Consider the following 19,115-nt stretch of genomic DNA (forward strand, 5'->3'; position numbering starts at 1 on the left):
TCACAACAGAAAAGGCTTCATCTTTGTAATGCAATAACATTTCAAGTTTCTTGTCCACGATAAAGTGGGCTGTATTTGGAAATCTAGGGTTGTGGTAGTCTCTGCAAACTATAAAACAGGTTAGTATTGGGCTGCTTCTAACTTCTATGTCTATGTATGGTACTGATCCAATATCTGATACTTTGAGGAGTGTCTTAAAACTGAAAAAAATCAGGAGAAAAAGACCAGTGATCATTTTTCTATTTCCCTTCTGCTGCTGTGTGACCTCAAATAGCCTGGGACATTCATGGTTTCACTTCTGCTGTGTGAGGCAAGGGAGCAGTTAGCTCTTTTTAAGGAGGAGCCAACTTCTTTTTACAACAGCAGATTTTAATCATAAGTTTGTTTTGCAAAAAGCGTTGCCAAGAATGAAAAGTTATCAGAACATTGCTCTTTCTTTGATTGATAGTCTGACTCCAGTTGTCACACTGTGTCACTGACTTGGTGGCTTTAAGACATGACCCTCACTGTAGCCTTTACCCTTGGTTTCAGGTTGCCCTGTCCACGTTTGCTGTGTATGTCATGAAAGACAAGAACAACATCTTGGATGCTCAGAAGGCCTTTGTTTCTCTGGCATTATTCAACATCCTCAGGTTCCCACTGAACATGCTTCCTATGGTCATCAGCAACATAGTAGAAGTAAGACTTCAGTCATCAACAGGTGTTTTGTGTGCAGGAGGCAGCCCTGGGTGGACAGATTACATCCCCCTGCTTAGAGAATGAGCACTGGGGAAATGTGGCCTCCTCTGGAAGGGACCTTGCAGTTCCTGGTGAATAATCCCAGTTATGGTGGATAGGTGTTCCTTACATCACCCGTCTCTCTTGTGGGTTTGGCTGTCCAAGCAACTGTGCAATGGATTTAAGGCTGGCATAATAATGATATAATGTGTATGTGGCACAAAACAGTGAGCACTTAAATGTAAGGAGCAGAGTAGAAATAATTTTGCATCCTTTTTCCATGCAGGCCAGTGTCTCCTTGAAGCGCCTCAGGGTGTTCCTGTCTCATGAGGAGTTAGATCCAGACAGCATAATCAGGGGTCCCATCAAAGAGGGTGAGTTTCTTTGCCTGTTGCAAATCAATGTGTGCAGGTTTTGGGTGGTTTCTTTTGCTTTCTAAAACAAATTTACTGCAGTTTTGGCGGGTTTTGCTGATAAATTTGAGACAGAAAACAGAGAAGAGAGTTTGTAAAATGGAAATTATGTACAGGTTCTTCTTCCTTCTCAGATAGTTTCTTTCCACAAGTGATTTGCAGCTGGAGATGCAGCTGGGTAGCTGATGTTCATGTACCTCCTGGGTCCTGAGTGAGAGTAACCTTGGGACCTCTGCTGTCTTGCTAAATTCAGTAAAAGCAGAATGCAAGTTTTTGGCAAGCAGTGGGTTGGGTTGTTGTTCTTCTGAAAAAGTAACTTTATACCTCTGCCCATGTGTGTTTGGATTGACTTTGGATTGTGAGCACGCAGTTTAGCTGCTTGCATTGGTACTTTCATAAATATGAGTTTTCTCTTTGCAGCTGAAGGATGCATTGTTGTGAAGAATGCAACATTTAGCTGGGCCAAAACTGATCCTCCTTTGCTGAACAGGTAAAGTTGGTGCTCTTTTTTCTATTCCATAATCTTGCTGCACCATAAATTATCTATATTTGAATTATAAAGTACATATGGAGAACAGTTTGTTGCCATAAAGAGAAATAACATCAGTTCTATATATATTTTTTTTTTAAATTGGGGCTTTATGAACTAGAGGGATTTACTGTTTTCTGCATTTATGGAATGCATAAAGGGAGGTAGCAGGAGATATAGGGATCAAGGAAGAGAGAGCTGCAGGGGATTTCAGCTCTGGCTGTGTGCTGCAGATGGGCTGAGCTCCATCTAGAGGGTGCAGCCAGCTCAGCCCCTCGCAGTCAGCTCTGCTCCCTCCTGTTTGCCGTGTCCTCAGGCTCATTTCACAGCCCGATTCTCACTGCACTCGCTGGCCTTGACCCCGGGCTGCACAAAGCAAACAGTGATGCAGTTACAAGCTGTATCTTCCCTGTGCCCTGTTCCCTTCCTTAACTTTGGCTGCTTTTACTTGGGCTTTAAATGGCAAATTCTTTGGGACAAAAATTTTCTGTATTTACATTTGTGTTCATAGAACACTTGAGAGAAGTCTTAGCAAGATTGGGTCACAGTGCTTTTTTTCTTTCTGTTTTCTTCCCTTTTTGACTAATTACATTTTAAGATTGTGTTCTGTTTTCTAAGTATGAGGAGAGCTGGCTGCTTTCTGAATGAGAGGTTTGGAGTTTCAAGCAGTTACAGTTTCAGTTCTGAGTCAGTATTTGCAGAGGGTGTTCACATTGCACCTGGTTTTACATGGGCAGTTCAATTGACTGTTTAACTACTGGGGTGTGCCAGCAAGCAAGGCTGAATTATGTGCACTTTATTTCAGCATTAATTTCACTGTTCCTGAAGGCTCCTTGGTGGCTGTTGTTGGTCAAGTTGGCTGTGGAAAGTCTTCACTGCTGTCTGCGTTGCTGGGGGAGATGGACAAAAAGGAAGGCTACGTGGTTGTGAAGGTGTGACATGTCTGGAGAGTTGTTCAGCTATTTGTGGGTATTGCCAGAGGGGTTCTAGATTTCCAAGTGGTGTGAAGAGGGAAGAGACAGCCTTTCATATGAATGCACTTTTTAGCCTGCTTTCCTGGCAAACCATGTGTATGCCTTAGCCTGCACTCCATGTAACTGCCTGTTAAGCCTTGACCCAAGAGCATCCAAATCTGTTGGTGTCAGATTTAGCCAAATAAAACAGTGGAGCACTCAAAGATGAGTGTTCTGGTGAGTCTTACTAGCAGCTGGGCATGAGATGGGGAGACCCTGGTACATATTCTCTGAGGAAAAGCAGTGTTGGGCTCTACTTTCTCAGACATCAAAGAATTACAAGGAGAGGGTGCACCCAGACATGTGAACATAGGAAAAGCTGCTGTTGCAGTTTGTTCTTTCTTAGACATCAGAGCTGCACAGAGCTAACAGAGAAAAAATGACCTGGAAATAAAATTACTTTAAGAGCAAAACAAATCTGCTGCATTTAATAGTCTGTAGGTTTGGCCACCTTCAGAATTGTTGTGGAAAAATAAACTAGTTGAGATCTTAGTCACTAACTATTAGTGCAGAAAGAGAAGACAGAACTGATACTCAAAGCAAAATACTTTGCATAATCTCAGTCTCCTCCTTTGAAGTGACTTTTAGATGAAAACTACTTCCTCTGCTTTCTGCAGAGATCTCTTGGCAGGGGTGCATTTGTTAAACACTTGCATTCCAGATTAAACTCTTTTGTGCAGAACATAATTTATAATTATGTGAAAGAAGTAATGACTTTTGACATGTGCAAACGTCTTCTAAACGAATGTTTCCTCCAGGTTTATGTTAATTGTATTTTGTTTGAAGCCCTTTATTTTCCACCAGTGCACTTTGTTGCATTCACTTGTAGAGAGGATTATAAAAATAACATTTTGGAGGAGGTGGGAGCCCAAGAACTGCTTTGTTTGGAAATGACCGTAGGTAATTTGTGAGGTGATTAGCACTGCCTGCCTCACAAAGCCCTGCTGTGCCTTGACTCTCTGTGCAGACTCGTAGTCTAAAGTGCTGAACTTTATTTTTCTTGCAGGGCTCTGTAGCCTACGTTCCTCAGCAAGCCTGGGTCCAAAATGCAACCCTGGAAGATAACATAATCTTTGGAAGGGAGATGAGTGAGAGCCGGTACAAGCGTGTGATTGAGGCTTGTGCCCTGCTGCCTGATATAGAGATTCTTCCTTCAGGAGACAAAACAGAAATTGGAGAAAAGGTATTTCAACACCCACTCCACTCTAACAGTGCTATTGCTTGTAGTTAAGGCTGTGTGACTCTTATTTTACTTTATCTCAAAGTTGTATTGAATTTAAAACTTTCAGAGCAGGAATCCTCTGGAATAAGAAGCAGATTTGAACTTTGTGTTTTCCTTCTCTTTTAGCCTCAAGGGGGAGAAAACTTGTCCTCAGTTAAAAATATAAAACTGTCTTGTAGTGACAGTTTTGAATTGTTTCTAAGTTGCCACGGTTATGGAGCAGAAAAGTATATAGAAACAAGAAGAGAAAAATTTTCTGAACACTTCAGTTTAGTTCAAAACAAGCAAACACCCCTCCAACACCAACCCCTCCAAAAAATCTGAATCACAACCCACAAGAACAGTTACCAAAAGTTACCTTGGTTACCAAAGCAAGTGTGGTGTGGGATCTGGAAAGGTGCATGGATGGTGCAGTGCTGTGGGGCAGGAGCCACTGGCCCTGTAGCAGGGGCTGGCTGGGGTGGCTGCTGGGGCTCTCTGAGCTGCTGCTCTGGGGCTGGGACCTGTGCTCTGAGCGGTTCTGGGGGCCTGTGCTCCCAGCTGGCACAGAGCTGACAGCCCCCTGTGCACTAAAGTGCAGCTTTATCTTCCCCGTGTGTCAGCAGGCCAGTCACACTGCAGTGGGAACAGAGCTTGTTTCTTCAATCAGAGGCAGCACTGCAGAAATACAGCTGAGAAGAAAAGCAGCCTCTGAATGTACAGAGTTAGGTAGGCCAGTGAGGGTTAATTGCTTTTCAGAACTAGCAAACATTAATTTTTGGGTTTGGCTAGCCCTTCACTGACAGTGAGAACAGAAGAGATGTGCTTCCCTGCAAGAGGATTGTGACTGATTGCTTGTGCTGTTGTAGTGAAATTATTTGTGGAGACCTGTTTAATGCAGTGTTGAATTTCCTCTGATTTAAATAAACCACCTATGACTTGTGTCTTTCATAAACTGTAGCAAGACATCTTCTTTCAGCTGTAAATAAAGGCTCATGTCTTCTTGTTTCCTCAGGGTGTGAATTTGTCTGGAGGACAGAAGCAGCGAGTCAGTCTTGCTCGGGCAGTTTACTGCAATGCAGATGTCTATTTACTTGATGATCCTTTATCAGCTGTTGATGCTCATGTTGGGAAACATATTTTTGAAAAAGTTATTGGACCAAAAGGAATCCTGAAAAATAAAGTATGTCATAACGTCTCTAGAGAACGCTTTTTCTTGGCTGAGTTCACATGATTCCAAGTTTGTCAAGTTGCATATTTAGACTTCTGTTTCTAACAGCTGAAAAATGAAAGGATCTTTTTGCATTTTTTAGAGGACTTTTATAAAGCACTGACATTTTTGTAGTGAAAGGTGCTTTGATTTCTGTAATTCAAAATTATTTGATGGAAAAAATCAAGACAGTGTTCTCTTAAAAATGCTGCATGCCTGTTCCTCATTACTATTGTATTATACCCAGAATTCAAGCAGTGAAGAGAAGTAGTCTAGCCATGGTATTCACTAATCTGAAGTTACAGAAACTCTTTATTCTTCCTTTTCCTTTTAGACTCGGGTTTTGGTAACCCATGCAGTCAACTATCTGCCTCAGATGGATACAATTCTGGTAATGACTGATGGAGAAATCTCTGAGATGGGCTCTTACCAGGAGCTGCTGGAGCAAGATGGAGCTTTTGCTGAGTTTCTTCGTACATATGCTAACGCTGAACAAACCATGGAGAACAGTGGTAAGCTCACTAATAAACTCTCTTGATGTCTGTCATGTTAATAAGGGAGTCCTGTTACAGGAAAACCAGTAGTACTGATAGGACAGTTAAATTACCATTTCTTGTGATTGCCTATATAGGTAGAGGTGCTTATTTCTTGAGGGTGTTGAAGGTTGTGAGGTTAAGCACACATTCTCTCTTAAAATCAGGGAAATGTGAAACAGATCTGTAGTAAAATTTCCTCTCAGTACAAAATTCAGATGGTTGTGAGACTGCATAAAGGCCAGCTGGTGTTTATACACCCTTCCTGTCTCTGCTAAGATGTGTCTTCTTTATGCAACTAATTCCTTTGGGGATGGGGAGGAGGAGGAAGCAGCTCTATGTTCTAGCTGCTGTCCTTGACTCCTGTTTCTGCTTTACAAAACAGCTGTAGAGCTGCACTGGTACAGGAATACACTTCAGATTTTTCTTTTATCTACAGACAGCTGCAGTGTTGGATTTTAATAGGGGAACTTAGTCTTTGCCTCCAGCCTGTTTTCTTCATGGCTTGCCTGTGGTGATTTCCTGACACTCCTGCTGAGAAGTGCCAGGGGTGCCTGCACTGTGCTGGCTGGGGTGAAGTTGGTGACACAAGTTTGGGAGCAGATGCTGAATGCTGCAGAGAAGGCTTTGGGAACAAAGAGCCTGCTTTTTGCTTTGTCTTCTGTTTGGAAAACCATTGGTTCCTTCCCATTCCCTAGAGGGAACACAGGGTGTTTTTTGGTGTGCTCCTCATGCAAAGTGGAAATGGTGCCACATTTACCTGCACAGATGCAGCTGGGGAGTGTTAAAGATGTGTTGAGGAGCTTCCTTTGGCAAGGAGCTGCCCCTGGTGCTCATCTCAGAGTTGCCTGTGGGAGGCCTGTGATGGTCTGCCTGCCTTGCTCTCTGAAGCTCTTCGATCCAGCCTGGCACCAGGCTGCCCCTGGGGTCTGTGAGTGGGCAGGGTTTGTTCCTGCCTGTGCAAGATGGCATCTTCTCCTGGCTCCCTCTTCCAAGCAGTTGCAATTGGGAGCCAGGTTGGATCTGTGATAAAGCTCAGGCTGCCCTGCTGTGGGCTGGCATTTCCCTTGGAAAGGTCTCGTGGTAGTCCCAGTTGTTGCTCTGCACACTGGGGTGCTGGCTTGGGTGGATGCTCTGAACAGCAAACACTGCATGGGTGGGTGTGTCACTGTGGGAAGAGATTCTGTGGGAGCAGAACCAGGTTAACTCCTGGGTATTTTCTGTAGGTGCTTCTGTAGCTACTTGGGGCACAGTCAGACTTGTTGCAGTCTTCAGCATATGTGAAATTTGTAGGCAAATTAACTTTCTCTGTGCTTCCTTAGGCACTTAACTTGTTAACTTTAATGTGAAGATTCACCTCATTTAATAGCCTTGTTCTTCTAGTCTTTGTCTCCTTCCATTTTCCAACGTGGAAAAGTAGATTTTGAAATCCTTTTCATTAAACTAAATTACTTTATTTTTCCATTTAATTACTGAACTTTCTTTTGGAAAGTGAGCCAGTGCTTTATCTTTTGCCATGATTCTCTGCAGTTTTCTAATAAGAGGCACTTTTAAACTTCAGTACCACGCTGGTGATCTGGAGGGGATTATCACAGGGTTGGCCTATTTGCAGTGAATTTGTTCATCAGTTCTAGTCAAGTGATTTTCTGCCAGTGGTAAAAAGTGAAAAGGAGAGGCATTGTTTGTCTGATTCATAGGGATACTATTCATGTTTATTGGATGTGTAAAAGGTCACTATTCCCGAGAGTCACAGGCTCTTGGATGAGCACAGCAGTGTGTGATGGAGTCAGGCTGAGTTGGCTGGAGGGTGTCTGCACACCCACTTTTAAAGGGAGGCTCCCTTATGTCTGAAGCTCTGTGCTGGCAGCCTGAGAACACAGTGGGTTGGTGCTTTCTGGCTGGAGTACATCTGCTGCTCCAAGGGTGGGAAAGCCTCTCCTCCTAGGCAGCCCCTGAGGTTTGGCTGCAGCTCTGGTCCCTCCCAGCCTTCCTGTCCCTTTGGGCTTCCTGAGGGTTCCCTCTGCCTGTGTGCTGTACTGCTGCCTTTCCATCCTCAGCTTCATGGGGTTTCTTCTCTGTGTGGGAAAACTGTGCTTGTGGCTTGGGATTAAAAATAGGTCCATTTCAGCAAATTTGATTCTGCCTTGGGTTTTGTGGTTTAGGTTATTCTACTTGGATGTGAGGTTGTAAAGATTGAAAATGGTAGAGTGTGTTCTAGAAAAACGTTAATTATATATGCTTTTAGAGTCAGATCCTTCATTAGAAGGAGCGATTCAACCTCTGGAAACAGGTAACTGTTTGCCATGTGGCTTTGTATTAGTGCTTGCCTTGGAGTAATATGAGTAGCTGCAGTTTATTTACAAGAGACTCAGTCATTATTAGAAGAATTTTATCTGCACAGTAGGAGGTATCTGCATGGTTTGCGTGTCCTTAGCTGTGTGAGCTGCAGCAGTTGGTGTGTGGCAGCTTGTAGGTAACTCAGCAGCAGCAGTTCTGTATCTCAGAGGCTTCCATGAGGAAACTTTAACTTAACTTTATAGGTGGACCCTGGACCTAGAAATGTAGTGAGTGTACCAAGAGAAGCATCACTCAGGTCTGAGCCCTGAGGGTCCCTTTTGTTCTCAGATGTGTATTCAGTACTCTCAGCTGTTCCTTTTATCATTTCTGGATGCTCTTTTCAGCAGAACCCTTGTTAGTGGGCTTGTACCCTCAGTGCTTACGTCAGATTTACTATGGCAGTCTTGAGCACTTTTTTGTTCTCAGAGCTAAATGCAGTATAGCAAAAAATCTTCATAGCCTACAACATGAAATCAAATTTGAGCTTTTAGGGGTGGATGGTTTATTTGTGGTTTTGTTTTCTTCAGCAATGTTCTAAAGCACTGTGTTGCTGGAATGCTTGCTGTTTTTCATATGGGAACCTTTCAAAACAAATGCTGTCAAGTGCTTAAAATAACCAGCTGTCCCATCTTGGTTTGATCTTACTCAAATAAGAACTAAATAATTGAACTTTTTCACATTTTCTGCTTTTTGTCTTTTTAAGGCCATGCTGAACAATTTATTTTTGGGTTCTTAAACTAATGAACCAGACACAGAAAGGAAAGCAGTCCACACTTAATGTGCTGTTGATCTGCTTTATGCATATATTTTGCTTTTGTACAAAATCATGAAAATGTCAGACTCTAGGTCTACGCAAATTTTCCTGAATATCTTTTGAGTATATTCAGGTCGATACCTTTGCATAAACTATGCATAGATCCTTCAAAAATGCAGAACTCTTTGTTGCAAATTCCAAATTAATTTCCATACATGAAAATAGAGTTCCATTTACTGACAGCTGAACTGTTTAGGAGTCTGACAATTGGTTTTTATAAGGAACATTGACATACCCTGAACCTAGTTTTATCATGGCACTCTACTACACTGAATTAAATTGCTCAGAAAAGGTTACTGTTTCAAGCTGACAGGTTTTCTGGAGTGTTTTAGACACTTGTCTCATGTGTGCTGCATCTTGGTACAAGCAGGATGTTGTGGTATAATGACGCATGGAAAGATCTCCTTCTTAAAGTCATCTGATTCCTGCAGTTGCCTGAAACACCAGGATTTTGGACATTTCTTCTTGCTTAACTTTGCAGGAAAACTAAAAGTTACTAGCACATGGCTGCTGTTCTTAAAGCTTCACTCCATCATGTACAGAATGTCTTCTCATTGCATTTTAAAATAAAAATAATTTATAACTAACTATGTAGAAGCTGTGAAAGGGTTTGAAAAGGAGTGGCTGGAGTGTTGGGTTTGTTTCCATGGAGTGGGTCACATGTGACTTGGTGTTGCATGTTTGAACATGAAATATGTCCTCATAATTATGTTACATTATTACTGACCTATATTTGCTAGAAAAATAAATATTCCCTGTCTTGGCAATTAACCCTGTTGGGAGTTGAACTGCACTGATTGTTCACCTGGTCAATTTTCTGTTATTATCTGTAAATACTTGTGCTCCCTGCTTTGTTTGCACATTAAGACTGCAACTGGCAGTTAGGATTGAAATGAAATGCTTGTGTCTCTTTGCCTAACCATTTTGATGTTTACATTTTCACCCTCTCAGATACAAACAGTCCATTTACAAAGGAAGGGAAGCCTATAGAAAATGGAAGCCTTGTGAATGAAGCTTCTGGAAAGTTGATGCATAGGTGTGTGGTTTTATTATTTTTTTCCCCTCTTGCCCCCCATCCATTCAATCCAGTCACTCAGATGTGGATAAACAAAAATTTGATGGTTATGGTATTTGTTAGTGGGAAAATATATCCTGCTGAATCCAGCAGCCTGAGAAAGGCAAAGCTGCTGCTGCTCTGTGGTTCCAGATCCAGCAGTTGGAAGTGCTCCAGCAGGCACCTGCAGCACCCCCACAAACACAGCACCCCGGGGCCTCCTCTGGCCCTCTGTGGCTCAGCAGGACCAGGTTTGCTGCTGGGAATCCATCACGTGTGTCCATGCAAGCTGTATCTCTGCAGTGGCTGGGCTCAGTCCCTGCATGTGCCTGGGAGCTGGCCCTGGCTCGGGGCTGCTGGCCCTGGCCCGGGGCTGCTGGCCCTGGCCCGGGGCTGCTGGCCCTGGCCCGGGGCTGCTGGCCCCTGGCATTTGGACCCCTGGGGCTGCAGCCCCAGTCCAGCTGGCACAGACTGTTGCACATTCATGTCTGCACACACACAACTGTCATGATAGTCTTTCCATATGAAGAAACTCTGGTGTTGTAGCAAGATATTGTGGGTTTGGCTTGCATAAAAGGGAGAGTGTTTTACTGGCTAGTCCAGCTTTTGTGTGTGCTCCTAAGGCTTCTGCATTTTACTGCTGTCAGAGGGGATGAAGTGCCAAGTGCACCTTTAGTCTGACCTAATGCAGGTGCTATTCTGCTTGCAATCACTCTGATTACACCTTTCCAAAACTGTCTCCTGGTCTAGGCCTCCTTCTTACGGTGCTCTGGATAGTGCTCTAATAGTGCCTCTGTTCTTAGGGTGCTCTGGAGACACTATTTCTGGAAGCTGATGAGTGCCTGGGAGTTAAATGGCCTCTTTTGAGGGGAGTGTGGGTACCCTTTTCACATTCCAGCAGCTGCTGTGCTGATGATGGGGTTTGGAAAGGCTGGTCTTGATGGCCACAAAGCATTTTTTCTCCTGGAGTGATTGTGCAACCAAGACTTCTTTATCTGGTGACTGTTACTTGCACCTGGACATGGATACTTGGGAACCAAATGCTGTCAGGGAGAGTTGGGAGGGTGCCCTGAGGGGACAAGGGGGGCTCAAGGAACTGCTGGCCCTGTGATGGACATCTCCATAGGAGTGAAAACCACTGACTTGGAGCTGTGGACTGTCAAAGCCTAGTTGTGAGGTAGCAGCTGTCCTGTGTCAAGCTAAGATTAAAAAATAAATGTCTTCAAACAGACAGCTCAGTAACTCTTCAACATACAGCAGAGACACTGGGAAGCCACAGCACCAGAGCAGCACAGCAGAGCTGCAGAAGCCACTTGCTGAGAAGAATTCCTGGAAACTGATGGAGGCTGACACAGCAAAGACTGGGAGGGTAAGGCTCCAGTTCCCACTTCCTGTGCCCTCTTTCAGTTTTGCAAAAATCTATTTCAGAAGAAAATGACTTCTGAAGACCATGTAACTGGTGTGAGAACAGGCTGAGTGAGTTCTCAAGCTTGCTTCTTGTTGTGTAATACTTGATGGAAGTGTTGCTGTGCCCTCTGCTCCCTAACCTGAGCCCCATGTTTGCCTGCAGGAAGAATGCCAGCACAAAACTTGTGTGAGATGATGGGCCTGACTACATCAAAGTGTAGAAGGAGAAATGAAAACCTTGCAGCTATTTCTTGGAGAGAGGTTGTGACAAATTAGGTGTCCTAATGAAAACTGCCCTTCAGTGAGGAGCTGCAACCGACTCAGATGAATTTAAGCCAAGTTTCCACTGTAGACATAAGTATCTAATCCCAGGATACCCAGGGCTTTTTGAAAAACCTGAGACTGAGGTTGCTGGGAAAGTGGCAGTCACAGCTCCTAGCAATGTTGCTTGAATCCAAGCTTGGATTGCTTGTTGTTGGATAAAGATAGATCATAGGATACAAGCCATGTGGAGCAAGGGTTGGTTTAAAGGCTTTATGATCTTGTGGCACAGAGAGCCAGAAACTGGAACTCCTCAGTGAAGTTTTTGGCTCTGCTACTGATGCTCTGTGGTACTTCAGGCAGGTCCCTCCCTACTCGTCCTCTCCCTTGGATGACAGGGAAGGATGATGTGTGCCTGCCCTGAGAGAGTGCTGGATTTGGCATGTCTCCACAGAATGCTTTGCAGCCTGTGTTCCCAAGCAGTGGCTCTCTGGAGTGCAGCTGCTGTGTTTTCATGGCCTCATGGAGGGATACTGACTTTAAATAGGTGTTGGACAAGGGGGAGTTGCTGGTTTTGAAACTTAGCTGCAAAATGAGTATTTCTTTTTGTCTTCTTTCTTCAGGTAAAGGCATCAGTGTACTGGGATTACATGAAAGCAATTGGACTCCTAATGTCTTTCCTGGCCATTTTCCTCTTTATGTGTAATCATATAGCCTCCTTGTCTTCCAACTACTGGCTGAGTTTATGGACAGATGATCCTGTTATCAATGGAACACAGCAGAACACAACTCTCAGACTAGGAGTATATGGAGCACTGGGAATTTCTCAAGGTTTGCTTGGTTTTGTGTATTTTAAGATTTGCTAGTTCAGTGTTTCTAATGCTCTTGGTGCCTGTAGCAGCATTTTGCTAAGGATTTGAGTGTGTGTTTTCATAGGAAAATCAAAAACTAGAATAAAAAAAAGCAAACCAACCAATACAATTATTACGTTACAAAATGTATTTTTCCTTTCATTTGTAAATGAAATTTCTCAAAGTGAGAAGTGTTTTGCTGACTGATGAGTCAGAACTGCTGACAGAACATCTGATCTGAGAAGAGTCTCCTTGGCAGTCTGTGCTGGCCTGGTCTGCAGGGGCAGTTTGTCACAGGAGGCTGTGGCTGTGCTGCCCCAGCCTGGCTCAGCTGCCCTGGCTGGGGTTTGCTCTGGCTGCTTCAGGGCACTGTGGGGAGGCTGCTTCAGTGATGTTTTGTTTTGTGTCCTCTTTGGGGTTTAGAGTTTGTTTGCCATGGAACCCAATACTCCAAGTATCCCACTCCAGAAGTGCCATGAAAATCCCACAATAAAAAATAAATGCCAAGAGCAAATTCAGTGATTTTTGCTCAGGGAAAGCGTTCAAATATTACACAATTTTTTTTAATGGAAAAGCAATGAAAGGAATGTGGTGTCTTGCCTGGTTTTATTTTTTCATACTACTTGACATATTTGCTGAGTCTACCTGAAGTGAATCCAAGTTCTCAGGATTATTGTACTAATGCTGATGCTGAATGATGACAAAATGAGGAAAATGTTTTGTGTGAGAGGTGGCAGCAGTTAATAATGAGTCTCCTTTTCTAGGTATTGCTGTGTTTGGCTACTCAATGGTTGTGTCAATAGGAGGAATCTTTGCATCACGACACCTGCACCTTAACCTGCTGCACAACGTCCTCAGGTCTCCCATGAGCTTCTTTGAGCGCACTCCCAGTGGGAACCTGGTGAACCGTTTCTCCAAGGAGATAGACACCATTGACTCCACCATTCCACCCATCATCAAGATGTTCATGGGCTCCACATTTAACGTGATTGGGGCTTGTATCATCATTCTGCTGGCCACACCTATAGCTGCTGTCATCATTCCACCCCTGGGACTTGTCTACTTGTTTGTGCAGGTAAAGGGTGTTACCTGGGGGAACCGGGACCAGCAGTCACATCCTCTGTTATTTAAGGCTGTTCTTACCCTGCACGAGGAAGGATTTTAATGTGTTGGATTTGAGTCATGCTTGACTGACTGTGCTTTGCATGGTTTACTGATAATCTGATGTTAGCACAGCATTTCCTTCCTTTGTCAAGTGTAAAATGACTTCTGTGCAGAAGTTAAATCTTTAATACCTACTTTATAAAAATGCCATTATATTTTGTGGCAAATTTTGCACAGCTTGTTGCTCAGAGCCCAAATATGGAAAACATGGTCTTTTCCAAGACTTCTTTCCAAACATGAGAGTAGTCTTTAGAGGGGTATGTGTGTGTATTGCTCATGTGCCTATTTCATCAGAATATTGTCTACAGAGCAATAGAGTGGATGGCAGCCTTTCATTCTTGTCCTGTGTGGGCAGGGTGTGTTTGCTTCACTCTGGCTTCACTCCTAGAAACTGGGAGAGCCAGCACAGTTCAAAGAGAAGCAGCTGGGGTTTGACTTTGGCTCTTAAATTTACAAATCCTTTTGGCTCCATTAGTAAACCTTAAAGTGGTGATATGTGTGTTTTAGACTGTTGAACTAAACTTGCTGATAAAAGAAAGAGGAGAAAATGGCTCTGGCATGAGATGGGTTGATTGGCAGTTGTTTAAAGGCAGCAGAGTGTATGTCGTGGTCCTTTAGGCCCAAAAGTGTTGGGGAAGGTGTGTATTCCCATGTGTAAGTTGAATCTCTGTCACTAACAGCCCAGATGGCAGGGAGCTGTTTATGATTCCCCTTGTCTTTCCAGACACAGTCTGGATGTAACCATAATTCTGCTCTGATTTGCAGAGATTTTACGTGGCCACGTCGCGGCAGCTGAAGCGCCTCGAGTCTGTGAGCCGTTCTCCCGTGTACTCCCACTTCAACGAGACTCTGCTGGGAGTCAGCGTCATCCGAGCCTTTGAGGAGCAGAAACGCTTCATCAGGCAGAACGACATGAAGGTGGATGAGAATCAGAAAGCTTATTATCCAAGCATTGTTGCAAACAGGTACCAGCGGGGCTGCAGTGTGGAACAGCAGTTACCTGGGGAGGACATGGATCTGCTGGCTGTGCTCCTTGCCATTTGTTGTCCACACCTCTGTGGGTGAAGTACTGGAAAGATGTGTTTGTGCCTTGCAGGTGGCTGGCAGTCCGTCTGGAGTACGTGGGGAACTGCATTGTCCTGTTTGCAGCATTGTTTGCAGTGATTGCACGCAACAAACTCAGTGCAGGGCTGGTTGGCCTCTCAGTGTCCTACTCACTGCAGGTAATGTTGCCTTTTCTAAAAAGAGCAAAACCTCTGAATCCTTAGACTGCATCAGAAAGTCAGAGCCTTGGTGTGGCTTTGGATGGAAAACTAATACCAAGAACATAGAAAATAATAATTACAAATAGTATCTGAGGAGATGCTGGGAAGTTTCTTCTTTGCTTTCCCAGTGTGAGGGGATGTGGCCGAGGTGTCTCGTCCTGTGCATCTTAAAAGGCATTTAGGCTTTCCTGCTGTCCAGCACTGATTAGCCAAGATCTTGCCTGTGTTTATGTGTTTATGAAGTTGCAGTGCTTTGGTTATCCCATGTTTTTCATTTATTGCAGGTAACCTATTCAGTGTAAACTGCTCGCTGACTGCTTTCCTCCTTGCAGATCACAGCGTACTTGAACTGGCTGGTTCGCATGTCATCCGACCTGGAAACCAACATTGTTGCTGTTGAAAGAGTCAAAGAATATGCTGAAATGGAGAAGGAGGTACAGTGAGCTGGCCACCCCACTTATGGAAGCCAGTGCCCTGTTCTGAGGTCTCAGCTGCCCCTGAGTGTGTTGGAGGCTGGGCCTGTGCTCTGAGCTGAGGGGTGGGACAGAGCTCAGGGCTGTGAGTGCCTGCCAGGGACAGGCTGGGTCTCAGTGGGAAGTTCCTGTTGCTGCTGTTGTGGTGTACCCACTGGTATTTACACAGTGCTATTTGGGAAATGTGCTCTTATGTTCAAGGCTAAGCAGTAGGGTAGCACAAATGTTTTGGTTTCCTACGACTTCAAGCATCATGTTTTTGTGTTTCTCTTTTTGCACTCAGTATGGGGAATAAAAAGGTTTTACTTTTTTTTTGTTTGTTTTGTTTTGTTTTGTTTTTTTTGTTTTGTTTTGTTTTGATTCAAATAACATTATTCATTTAATGTGCAGTTGTTCCCTTTATGGTTACGGAGTTCCCTGGGTCTTCTCTTTGCCCTGCCTGTCACTTGAACCTGACCTGAGTCACTGTTTTTGCAACCAAACATTATGAAGACCCTTCCTAGATTTTTTTTATTAAGTTCTGGTAGCAGACCAGTGTTTATACATGTCAAAGCCTTTTTATTTGGCAGTGGCAGTGAATGCAATGAGGTGTGTTCTTTCTCACCCCTGTGGGAGGCTGAGGCAGCAGCTTTTTACCAGCTGACAGATGTTTTAGTGCACAGTCTCAGCCAAACTGCTTCTAGTTGCATGTGTGGCTGGCCCAGAGGTTTCCTTGCCATGGTGGGGTGTGCAGACAGGTTGTCTGAATGTGTGCTGCCTGCATGATTCTGCCACTGGCAAGAGGGAAGTTTATCCAACAAGTGGGACTTGAGCCAAGCCCTTGGTTACTCACACCATTTCATCTGTCTTGAGACTACTCTCCTAATCACAGATCTTTTGCAAATTATCCCCTAAGAAGGATTTTTCTTAATTGCAATCTGAATCCTCTGCGCCTGTGTTGGTTGAAGCAGGAGCTGATCAGAGGTGTTTGTGTGGCTCTTCCAGGCTGAGTGGAGCATTGAGCAAACAGCCCCAGCCAGCAGCTGGCCCGAGGAGGGGAAGGTGGAGTTCCGAGGCTACAGTTTGCGCTACCGCGAGGACTTGAACCTGGTTCTGAAAAACATAAATGTTACCATCAATGGGGGTGAAAAGGTAATGACTGAATTCACAGTGGAGTGCTGAGTTCACAGGTCTGCATGCATAAGCAGAAGAGAGGTTTGACCCTGTTCTGTTATGTGTCCGGGGTTCTTAAGAACTAGAAAAGCTTCTGTGGAATCAGGCTTGTTGTCACTGCAGATGTTGTGGGTTCTCAGCCTTTGCAAGGTGTGTTCTGCATCAGGCATAAGGAAACACTGTTATGTGGGTCTACCAAGTATCATTTGGCCTGGTTTCACTGGGAGCTGAGGTTTATCCTGTCTTGTCTCCCCTTTCCAGAGAATATTGCTAATTTGTTTGCCATAAGCAAAGAGGAGTAGGTTGCAGAGAGATTAAGTTAATTATAATCTCAGGAAGATAGCCTACAGTAGAGGGGGGGAAGCCTGATCTAGTGAGGCAGAAGTTTCAAGGTGAGACTGCAGGAAATAATGGGACTTCAGAGCACATTCTCTGGATCTGGCCAAGCTGATCTGTGTGTTTCTCCTCCTGCTTCCTTGCCCAGTCCTGTGTGGATTCTCTGATGTCCATTAATAGTGTGGTCTTGCACAGCAGCATAAAAGGTAGCTATAAGAGATCTACTATCCAGCTTCCTTATTTGTGGTAGCCAACTGGGCATTTGTCTTCTCCTGAGTGCACACTTTCTACCTACAAATATGGGCAGAATGCTGCCTCAAGTGGTTAGAATGGACAGATGGCAAGAGGTGTATCAGCCAACCAAAGTAACAATATTTTATGTTTGAAAAGAGTTGATCATGACTTCAGTCTTAACTGGGAAGTAAAACATACAGTGTGAAACTGAACGCTCCTCGTGTGTGGATAACCCCAAAAGTATGATGATGTGTCGGTTTCAGGTGGAAATGCTTGTAAGTGCTTTAACTCTTTCCCAGAGTAAGTTGTTCTTGTATTTCTTCCCAACAGATTGGAATAGTTGGAAGAACAGGAGCTGGAAAATCCTCACTTACTTTGGGCTTGTTTCGGATTAATGAAGCAGCTGAAGGTGAAATTATTATTGATGGGATTAATATTGCCAAGATAGGGCTCCATGACCTGCGGTTCAAGATCACCATCATCCCTCAGGTAGGTGCAAAATCCTGCCACTACTTAAACTTCTTTGCTCTTTGCAGAGCTCTTTCCATAAAGTACTGAGTAGAAAATTGTTATTCCTCCTCTGATCTGTGCTATGAAATTCAGTCGCTTCAGCTTGTCCTTTCATGGACTTGAAACCAAGCTTTTTTCCCTAGGCTGGTTTCAATTTGCCTGTGCCAGCTAACAAGTAGGAACTTGGCTGTGGCTGAGCCATGTTGTGGAAGCAAAACCTTGGCCTCTGGATTCAGGAGCTGATCACTTACAGACTACAGATCACTTACAGGCAGCTCAGCCTGAGTGGGAAGGGCTGATCCCAGCTGAACACCTGCTTGGGGTCCCTTTGTGAACTGGGCCCAGTGTGTGCTATCAGTGCTGCTCTTGCACAGAAACCATCCCAGTCTAGCCCAGCCAACTGTGGGTTTGATAGTCATAAACATTTGGAAATACAACTTCATGAGCATTGGATTTAGTCTCAAGTGTTTTTGTTCTTACTGTGTAGCCTTTATTGCCTGATCTGATTCAAAATAAGACTGTAAAATTTGATGTTTTCAATTACCATTGCAGCACACTGGCAAAAACAAATGAGCTCACTGTAAAAGGTTTTCTGTACCACCTCTTTTGGAAATCTGGGGGGCACACTTTGCTTTCTCCTTTTGATTCTTTTGCATCAGTATTTCCAAAGTAGTATTTCTTCCTGTCTGAGGAAAAAAAAAGGAATAATTCCATTCATGCTGAGCTGAAGAGTTTTGAAATATTTACAGATGGTTCATTCCCTAAGAAGTGAAAAGTTGACCTGGTAGTCCCTGCTGACAGAAGGTTGAGCAGGGAGAGCCTCTTTTTTAGCTTAGAGGTCCAGTAAAAAGAAAGTTGGCTGGGGTTTGGGTGTTTTGGTTTGTTTTGTTGGGTTTTTTTTTCTGAATTCATGAGTTACTGACTAATGGAAAGGTCTGGACTGCATGAATCTGCAAAGGGAAGAGGTCAGGCCCCCAAGAAAAATAAGGAATAAGAGTGAGGGAGAGTAACTTTTTATTGGAAAAAAAAAAAAAAACAACAAGCCCTCATTCCTAAATGCAGTATATTAGCTTGCTTGCATCTGCATCTGTACATGTTGTTTCCTTTTGTTATCTAAGAAATAGTTGTAGAGCACTTGCCATGTTCTGTGCCCATTGGCAATTACCTCTTTCCATGACCAGGATCCAATATTGTTTTCTGGCTCTCTGCGTATGAATCTTGATCCTTTTGACCAACACTCTGATGAAGACATTTGGAGGTCTTTGGAATTGGCTCACCTGAAGAACTTTGTATCATCCCTTCCTGATAAACTGAATCATGAGTGTGCTGAGGGTGGTGAGAACCTCAGGTAGGTCAAAGGAAGTGTGTGCTGAATTGAATCATGGGTGTGCTTGTGAAAGTTCTAATGCCCCAGCCCTGTGTGAGAATCTGGGGAGGCAGCTGGAGAATTCTTAATGTGTTACCAGGCAATCAACCAACTAGGTTGATTCAACATGTCTTTAGCTCTTGAGTTTGGGAATTTCAAATAATTTTAAGAAATACTCTGAATGTGGGGAGATTTTTCAGCTTGGGCAGCCTTGGAAAGCATTTAAACAGCAGCATTATTCTAAGGAAGCTGTTCACTTGCTATTTGCACCTTCT

At 43.9% G+C, this 19,115-nt stretch overlaps 2 protein-coding genes across 3 annotated transcripts in view; one reads left to right on the forward strand and one right to left on the reverse strand.

The window, feature by feature from the left end:
• The window catches only part of ABCC1 (ATP binding cassette subfamily C member 1), a 46,027-nt gene that overhangs the window by 24,062 nt on the left and 2,850 nt on the right, over nucleotides 1-19,115 (forward strand). Inside the window, exons 13-29 of one of the 2 annotated variants that reach the window (XM_053957165.1) lie at nucleotides 532-678; nucleotides 1,004-1,091; nucleotides 1,551-1,620; nucleotides 2,465-2,591; nucleotides 3,679-3,855; nucleotides 4,889-5,056; nucleotides 5,418-5,595; nucleotides 9,719-9,803; nucleotides 11,052-11,190; nucleotides 12,113-12,320; nucleotides 13,105-13,415; nucleotides 14,270-14,469; nucleotides 14,601-14,727; nucleotides 15,102-15,203; nucleotides 16,227-16,373; nucleotides 17,295-17,453; nucleotides 18,656-18,822. In XM_053957165.1, the coding sequence (XP_053813140.1) occupies nucleotides 532-678; nucleotides 1,004-1,091; nucleotides 1,551-1,620; nucleotides 2,465-2,591; nucleotides 3,679-3,855; nucleotides 4,889-5,056; nucleotides 5,418-5,595; nucleotides 9,719-9,803; nucleotides 11,052-11,190; nucleotides 12,113-12,320; nucleotides 13,105-13,415; nucleotides 14,270-14,469; nucleotides 14,601-14,727; nucleotides 15,102-15,203; nucleotides 16,227-16,373; nucleotides 17,295-17,453; nucleotides 18,656-18,822 (2,600 nt within the window). The remainder of the gene's footprint in view (nucleotides 1-531; nucleotides 679-1,003; nucleotides 1,092-1,550; nucleotides 1,621-2,464; nucleotides 2,592-3,678; nucleotides 3,856-4,888; nucleotides 5,057-5,417; nucleotides 5,596-9,718; nucleotides 9,804-11,051; nucleotides 11,191-12,112; nucleotides 12,321-13,104; nucleotides 13,416-14,269; nucleotides 14,470-14,600; nucleotides 14,728-15,101; nucleotides 15,204-16,226; nucleotides 16,374-17,294; nucleotides 17,454-18,655; nucleotides 18,823-19,115) is intronic. The other variant, XM_053957166.1, reaches the window with a different exon arrangement.
• ABCC6 (ATP binding cassette subfamily C member 6) overlaps nucleotides 17,470-19,115 on the reverse strand; it is a 28,851-nt gene continuing 27,205 nt past the window's right edge. The window contains exon 29 of the mRNA XM_053957170.1: nucleotides 17,470-18,160. Within this exon, the coding sequence (XP_053813145.1) occupies nucleotides 18,050-18,160 (111 nt within the window). The 3' untranslated portion in view covers nucleotides 17,470-18,049. The remainder of the gene's footprint in view (nucleotides 18,161-19,115) is intronic.

The sequence above is a fragment of the Vidua chalybeata genome, chromosome 16 (assembly GCF_026979565.1).
Source record: "Vidua chalybeata isolate OUT-0048 chromosome 16, bVidCha1 merged haplotype, whole genome shotgun sequence".
Taxonomy (NCBI): domain Eukaryota; kingdom Metazoa; phylum Chordata; class Aves; order Passeriformes; family Viduidae; genus Vidua; species Vidua chalybeata.